This window comes from Polistes fuscatus, unplaced genomic scaffold (genome assembly GCF_010416935.1).
Source record: "Polistes fuscatus isolate 324 unplaced genomic scaffold, CU_Pfus_HIC Scaffold6, whole genome shotgun sequence".
In the NCBI taxonomy this organism is placed as follows: domain Eukaryota; kingdom Metazoa; phylum Arthropoda; class Insecta; order Hymenoptera; family Vespidae; genus Polistes; species Polistes fuscatus.
In genome coordinates this window covers 6,908,352-6,915,984 of record NW_025113140.1, presented here as the reverse complement: position 1 = coordinate 6,915,984, position 7,633 = coordinate 6,908,352, and the positions used below count along the sequence as shown (strand labels likewise).

General features: G+C 35.7%; 2 protein-coding genes across 3 annotated transcripts; one reads left to right on the top strand and one right to left on the bottom strand.

The window, feature by feature from the left end:
* Nucleotides 1-147: 147 nt before the first annotated feature.
* LOC122523300 lies at nt 148-1,301 on the bottom strand. Its single transcript, XM_043644971.1, has 3 exons — nt 1,252-1,301; nt 565-673; nt 148-481 (listed from the first exon to the last, which is right to left on the bottom strand). Exons 1-3 carry the CDS (start codon nt 1,299-1,301, stop codon nt 230-232), a joined length of 411 nt encoding a protein of 136 aa, XP_043500906.1. The 3' UTR covers nt 148-229.
* Nucleotides 1,302-1,522: 221 nt separating this feature from the next.
* Nucleotides 1,523-7,566, top strand: LOC122522887 (villin-1). 2 transcript variants are annotated; one of them, XM_043644248.1, is made up of 9 exons: nt 1,523-2,250; nt 4,516-4,608; nt 4,717-4,836; nt 4,935-5,275; nt 5,342-6,107; nt 6,187-6,373; nt 6,445-6,693; nt 6,765-7,061; nt 7,136-7,566. In XM_043644248.1, exons 1-9 carry the CDS (start codon nt 2,227-2,229, stop codon nt 7,483-7,485), a joined length of 2,427 nt encoding a protein of 808 aa, XP_043500183.1. In that variant the 5' UTR covers nt 1,523-2,226; the 3' UTR covers nt 7,486-7,566. The 2 variants fall into 2 exon arrangements, with proteins under 2 accessions (XP_043500183.1, XP_043500182.1); XM_043644247.1 differs by lacking the exon at nt 1,523-2,250 and having other exon boundaries at nt 3,237-4,608.
* Nucleotides 7,567-7,633: the final 67 nt, after the last annotated feature.

Below are 7,633 nucleotides of genomic sequence, written 5' to 3'. Positions count from 1 at the left end.
AAAATGTAAATTGCTATTTCATTGAAATCTTTTGAAATTCTGCTCCGATGTACACAGGTACATAGAATATTCTGGCTGTTGTTGATTATTCTTACGGTGTCCAGACTTCCAAAGCCACATTCGTGAGTCTTTTTTCCAATATCGCGCGATATCTTTTATTGTATGTTTTGTACCCTGTTATCAAATTATATCTTTGTAATTTACCAATTGCAAATAAAATAAATAAGTTTTAATATATATAAAGATATATTGCCTGAAACTTTAAAATTTCAGGACCCTGAATGACCAAACGAAAAGATGGGATCTCTCTAGTTTGAAAACCTGATATCATTTTTTCAGCTTCTTGATTGTATAGTGGATCAGTCTGTACGTCGCATGTTCTTTGAACTAATTCCGTACTATCTTTCGAATTTACATCCAAATCCAGTTGTTCGAAAGCGGAAGTAAAGCTTCTGGATTCTTTGCAATTAATGAAGCTGACCTATCATCGTAAGAAACAACTTATCTAACTAATCTAAATCTATAAGTAAAATATACAATAAAGATTTCTCCTATTGATCGAACCTGTACTTCTTTAGAAGAAACGCTGCGACCAATATTACCGGCCAAACTCACTTCACTTTTTGTTCTGGATAAAAAATTACTTTCATTCCATGAAAAGTTGTCTACTGTTCTCGAAGAAAAAAATATATTATATTAAAAATTGTCAGAAAGAAAGAAGAAACGTTTACGTATCGTAATACCATCGAAGTAGTCGTTTTCTTCGTTTTGGGAGTCCATTGAACCCTACTTCGTATGCCGTTCGATTGTGATTTAAATCAATCCGCGGCTACATTTCTTTTTATTCAAATCTATCATCTTTTATTTTCTTAATAAATCTTTTTTTTATCAGATTATTATTACATAAAATAATTCTACGGTTTTCTTCTTTTTATATTTAATTTTCGATCGAATTTTTGTTCGATTAATCGGACGAACAAAATCGCTTAAAGATCTTTCCTTTGTTTTAAAAAAGCAAATTAAATTAAAAACGCTATTCTGTATATTTTCCTAAAACCCAAAAAATAATGGTGAACGTCTTTTTAAAACTTATTTAATTAATTAGGAATAAATTCGTACACGGAGAGCGAATACGTAACGATCTTGTCACCACGGCGTTCAAAATCAATATAAAATGTATCAAAATAAGATGTACGAGTCACCTGTCCCCCTTCAAACTGCCTTAGGCTATTGTTCGAGATGTTTTTCTACGTGTGCTTGATGAAGGGGAATTCTTCGAATTCGACGAGATATGTAAACATAACCGTTGCTTGCCTCGTTTCATTTTCACCTTCTCTCTCTCTCTATATATATATATATATAAATTCGATCATACGTACTCGTAAAAATAAAAAATAAATACGAATGTTATAAAAAAAGCACCTACCAATAAAAAACAAAGAATAAATCTATTGAAAGTTTCTTTTTTACTAATTTATATTTTTTATATAATTAAAGATAGATTTTTATTTATTTTTGATTATTTAGACGATTAATAAGAATATGAATGTGCGCATATTTATATTAGTTCTTCGTCTCGTTTGAAAATTTTCGGTACTCTCCTAAAAAAAATTTCGCTTAAAAAAAAATGTTTAGCCCCAAACGATAGGCAACCCGTTCGTACAAACTTGCGTGCAAGAAAAATTGTCTACGTTCAGGTACTGTGAAGATTTTTTAAATATTTAATTAACATATCAAAAAAAGGAATTACACAAATGTTTATCATGTAAATAGAAATAAAGATGACATGTGCGGTAATTTGAATTAATCGTTAAAATAAATTTTGAACAGGATCTTGAATGATATATGAGGCATGTAAAGTCGGACAGGTACGTTCAGGTGAGTTGGAATAGAATGAATGCACCGACGCCGTCTTTGGCTATGCCCGCATGGTTCTGCGTGTATTCACTAAGTTAGCCGTGTGTTACGGCTGGCCGATCAGAGTTCCGGACCCACTTCCGGACGAGTCCGTACCGGTATGGTTTCTTTTTTAGCCACGAATGTGCAGTATCGGTTGTTCCGCGTACAGTTAAGCGTCGTTTCGCGTGAGAGCTATCGCGTTGTTATCCTTCTTCGCGCCTTTTATCAACCATCCTTCGATTCTACCGATTTTTCAACTAAAAATAATATTAAATGGCTCTGCCTTAACATTGAATAGCTCGAGGTTGCGACGATAAAGGAAGAAAAATGGATTTCTCTAACAACAAATGGGTGAGTTCAAAAAATAGATCGATGATTTATTTACAAAAGATTTGCACTTCTATCTCTTTCCCTTATCGATTATACTTATTCCTATATTAACATTTTTCAATTTAATAGTGCAGCATATTGAAACAAAAAAATCTACAATAAGGAAGAAATCGCAACAGAAACCAAACATTTCCTGGAGCACGTTATATTCTACATTCGAACAAACGATCTTTGTTAATCTCGACAATGGTTTCTCTCTCGTGTGGTGTTAAATATTTTTCGTGCTAAGGGAAAAAATGAAAATGCCTTTCTACCTGTAAAAAAAATAAAGAAAACTAGAAAATGATCTTTTCACCGAGGTAACGCGTTGTTGGGAAAGGAAGGATGCGCGTTAACTTCGTCGAGCTTGAGAGAGCACGAATTTCTATGTTTTCGCGAAACTCGATGCCAAAGAAGACGAAGACAACGTTAACGATGTAGTAGGCGTAGGTAGAGTACGTAGAACATGGCCGTTATTTCCTGCCAGAAATGATTGTCGCGAATGATGCTTAAACAGCAGTTATTTAAGTGCATAAGTGAATGCACTTATATATGCACCTACATATGCATGTATGCATATATAATAGTACATATTAGAAAATATAACGTTACAAATGAATGTTACGTTGAGCAGCTATTCGAGTCGCGTGTTAATTTAATTTCTATCTCGAAACCTTTCTGATTTTCTTTCGAGCAACTGTGCCTGCAGGATGAAAAAAGGTAAAAATGTCGGTCGCGCACAAAACGCAATAATAATACTAAAAAGTTTACACAAGCGGATGTAAGGTACAATGCATGTGTGTCAAGCATTCGCAGCGGCACGCTCATCGAGCATCTGTCGTGTTAACAAAGATCAGAATCATACAAGACGTTAATTAAAGAATGACGACAAGATTTCGAAAGTTCCAACTAACGACGACGTTCATTATTTAACACTACGAATTAAAGTAAATAAATAGAAGTATCGGTAACAGTCTTTAAAATATCTAAACTGATTTATTTGTTAAGTAAAATAACGCGACGCTAATTATATTCATTAGCAACAGTTGTATAAGATGCACGTGTTCTCTCGCGGAAATACATGTCACACGTCGGTATGAATGAAAACTTTGAATACGCAAGAAGGCAAAGGCGACGACCGAGCTGTACGCGTGATTGCGAGTACCAATTTGTGCTTGACTGGCGTCAACTGGAGAATGCGTTCGTGTCATTTACATTATGTAAATTGCACCGATATACGGAGTATTTCTACAAGATTTTACCAAACTTCGGAAATTAAAGGAAGGCTTGAACATGCAATCGTAATAAAAAAGCGACATTTTACAATCTTATTAAACGTGTCTAAATTGCATTGATAAATTGACATTATTATTTTGATGTTTTTAATTTGGTTAAAAACTTTAGAAACATCCTATATAGATGCAGATTTATATGAATAATAATGTTAGAAAAGGTAGGAAGAAATATGCGACAGGACATATAATCACGTACGAACGCGATACGAATTACCTGAGAACGTACTCCTTGGATCATAGTTAGAGAATCTTACTCTCGTGAGTTCTCATACCCCAGTTTTCTGACAGCGATCGTACTATACGGATACCGGTCGACGTTTCTCCGCGTTGTGAAACGCACGAATATTCAACGGGACTGAGCAAGAGTATTATCAGATCGTAGGAAAAGATTCGTAAAAAGTTAATAATAAACAAAAAATATAATCGTTTTTAGTGTCATTTAAGTCTCCAAGCGAATGTTGAATTTCGAAACAAATGTTTTCGATTAAAAAATTCGAAGATTTATTTAAAAAGAAAAAAGAAAATGCTCGAGTCGTTAGTCCAAAATGATTTAAAAGATCTAAGCGCGTAGATTAGCAATATTTTAATAACAAATTAACTACGCTCAACGAAATAGTTCGTTTATTCGAGATAAAGTCGATTTATTGCGATAGGAAAGGTTCGAAGTTTTCGAATAAAATCTTATTGCTGATAACGATAGGCAAAACACGAAATGTTTGGTACTGACTGTTGACCAGTTAATAGTACGCTTTCCTAAACATACCGTTACTAATTATAGTCAGGGTGAACAATTCAACTTCCTGTACTTTGGTTCGCTTCGTTGTACCGCTTAAAAAATCACCCGTTTCCTCTTCATTCGACTCATTCCACGGAGAACTTTCACCCGTAATCCTTGTTAAATATGTCGAATGTCATTGTGGTTTATCCGGATCTATCAAATATGTCCGCGCAGGATGACAGAAGTTGCCGTTCCGATGATTCGGCTGGTGATATCTTCAAGAACGTACCAAAGGATAGCAGTACTTTTCGGGTCTGGAAAATCGAGGTATTTTTACTCTATAATATAATTCAAGTTATTTAATAAATTAACGATCTTTCCTTTGCCAAATCTATAAAATATGAATTTGATAATGCAACATTATTTTGCCCGCAGCAAGGTTTACGTACGACACCTGTTTCAACAAATAACATAGGATTTTTCTTAACGGAATCAGCCTACATTATTTATGCGATATCTTCCAAAGATGGTTCCCTGCCGTATCCTGGAATGCCGGTAATTATAAATAATTGTACAACTTATTATTAATAACGTGTACGACCTGAAAAAGAATTTAAACAAAATATCGCATGGATTCTAATCGTTTCGAATAGATGAAAGATTTAAAAGGAGCACCTTCGATACGTGCCATCCATTTCTGGATTGGATCCAGCTGCGATGCTACGGTTTCCGGTGCTGCAGCTTTACGTGCAGCCGAATTAGATTCTCAGGTTTCAGCGACGATTCTATCGAGAGAAGCTCAAGAACGCGAGAGTCCTAGATTTCTTTCCTATTTCCGTCAAAGGATCGTCATAGAGTATATTCATTTCGAAACACCGACCTGTACGATGCACAGAGTTTCAGGAATCACTATTCCGATGTTGATCGAACTCGATAAGGTTCGTTGGGAAAACTTTACGTCCAAAGATGTGATCCTAATTGATATTCATTCAAGGTATTTATATTATATTGTACGCTATTGCAATATCTACATCATATACAATACTTTTTTATCGAATAGAGGTACAGTATTCCTGTGGCTCGGATCATCCGCCGATCCGCTACACAAGAGACACGCGGCAGCGATTTTAGAAGAAAGGAAAGAGAATAACAACGACATTCGAGTGATTATCGTCGAGGATGGCTACGAACAAACTCTTCCAAAAGGAGACAGGCAACTTTTCGCTACTGTGCTAGACCCTTCAAATAGAACAGTGGCATCGGATCGTCCTTATCGAATCAGCATACCTACTCCTGTCAAACTCTATAAATGTTGCGAACAGTCTGGAAAATATAAGGTCGCAGAATTAAAATCCGGCCCGATTTTACGTAGCGATCTTACTTCTGGATCCGTGTATTTGATAGATCGTGGAGAGACTGGTGTTTGGGCCTGGGTTGGACGAGATGTTAATACTCGAGAAAAACTAGAAGCTGTCCGAAACGCTCGTGGTTTCGTAAAGAAGAAAAATTATAGCGCGACGATACCAGTTGCTAGAGCTATCCAAGGTCACGAGCCAATGGAAATGAAAGCCCTGTTGAGGGGATGGGAACCTTCCAAGATGAGACCATTGACATTGCCACCTACTTTTGAACCCGATTATATGAACGAAAGACCTAGGATGGCAGCCGAATGTCAATTGATAGATGATGGTTCCGGTGAGAAAACTCTATGGAAAGTAAATCAAAAGGAGGGTATGATCGAAGTCGTTGACAAAGGAATTTACTATGCTGAGGCTTGTTACGTTATGAGATACAAATATGGCCAGGGTCGTAGATGCAGAACGATAGTGCGTATCTCCCTTCATTTTGTTTTCCAACTTATGGAAGATCTTACTTAAAAAATATATAATATTATATTTTCTAAAGGTATACTGTTGGGAAGGTGTTCATACTATAAAGTTGGACAGAGAAGCTGCTTTGGATGCGGCTTGTCGTATAGCTGAAGAGGAATCTGGTCAACTGATAAAAGCTTCTCAGGGTAGGGAGCCACCACATATGTTACAAATATATAATGGCACATTAAAGATACTTGCAGGACGTCATCGTGATTTTCGTAAGCATTATTAGAAATGTTAGCAATGAAAATAGTTCATCAATTTCTACATTTAGTTGTTCTCGCTTCAGCGCCAGAAAAATATCTTGTAAGGGTATTTGGATCAACACCGTACACTTCGAAAGCCGTTGAAAGACCCACGAGATCCAGTAGCTTAGATTCCAGTGGAGTCTTTATACTATTCTCGTCCAGCCCAGTTGTCTGGTGTGGTGTCAGAAGTACTGGCGATGCCAGACAAGCTTCTCGACGTCTTGCACCGAAAAATGCACCACTCGTTTTAGAGGGTAAAGAAGGCAACGACTTCTGGGCAGAGCTAGGAGGTAATAGTTTGAAGTTAATCATTATTTTAATTATTTCTTTTAATATTCTCTTACTTTTTATTTTCTTCAAGGTTGTGGAACGTACAGCACAGAGGTTGCTGAAAGCGAGGAGGAACAGGAAAAACATCTCTTTCGATGTCAAACGGAAGGTAATATTTTTGTTGGTGCAGAAATTCTCGGATTTGGACAAAATTCACTTATTCCGGAGGCTACGTGGTTACTGGATGCTGGAAATATGATTTGGATTTGGTTAGGGAAACTATCAACTCCTAAATGTTTAAAACAGTGCGTAGAAGATGCAATGATATTCCTATACAGCCATCCGGCAGGCAGAGATCGTAATACAACCATTTCTATAATCAAGCAAGGTATACTATATCTTTATTTGAGTTTAATTTAATATTATATTGATAATAATGGAAGTTGCTTACATTTTTGGAAGGGATGGAGCCACCAACATTCATAGGACTTTTCGAAAATTGGAATCATAACTTACTACGAGATTACAAATCTTTTGAAATGATATGCAATTCTCTACAAGAGAAAGAATTATCTATTAAGATACAAACAAGTGGAAAAGTTACAACAGAATTTGATAACTTTATTAAATATCCATTGTCGGTATTGAAAAATGATGCTGAAAATTTACCAACTGGTGTCGATGTTGCACGAAAGGAAATGCACCTTACCTTTGATAATTTTATTGCGATATTTAAAATGGAACCTGCCGAATTTGAGAAACTTCCTGCTTGGAAGAGGCAAAGGTTGAAACAATCAGCAGGACTCTTCTAACTGCGAAAATTTCAATTTCCCGCGTGCATATTTTATTACAAATTAATTTAAATAAATCTGTTGATTTTAATTTACTATTTAGATTTTAAATATGTATTTTCAAATGTTTTCTTAAAATAAAATTAAGAAGCCTAAAAAATTCCTCACC

Excerpts from the sequence above, each read along its gene's own strand:
- LOC122523300 (XM_043644971.1), bottom strand. The coding sequence starts at position 1,301 with ATGTTTACATATCTCGTCGAATTCGAAGAATTCCCCTTCATCAAGCAC. Across the intron at positions 674-1,251 it reads TTCCCCTTCATCAAGCACAC|AACAGTAGACAACTTTTCAT; the intron begins GTAGAAAAACAT and ends TTTTTCTTCGAG. Across the intron at positions 482-564 it reads TTTCTTCTAAAGAAGTACAG|GTCAGCTTCATTAATTGCAA; the intron begins GTTCGATCAATA and ends TTACGATGATAG.
- LOC122522887 (XM_043644247.1), top strand. The coding sequence starts at position 4,465 with ATGTCGAATGTCATTGTGGTTTATCCGGATCTATCAAATATGTCCGCG. Across the intron at positions 4,837-4,934 it reads TGCCGTATCCTGGAATGCCG|ATGAAAGATTTAAAAGGAGC; the intron begins GTAATTATAAAT and ends CGTTTCGAATAG. Across the intron at positions 6,374-6,444 it reads AGGACGTCATCGTGATTTTC|CGCCAGAAAAATATCTTGTA; the intron begins GTAAGCATTATT and ends TTCTCGCTTCAG.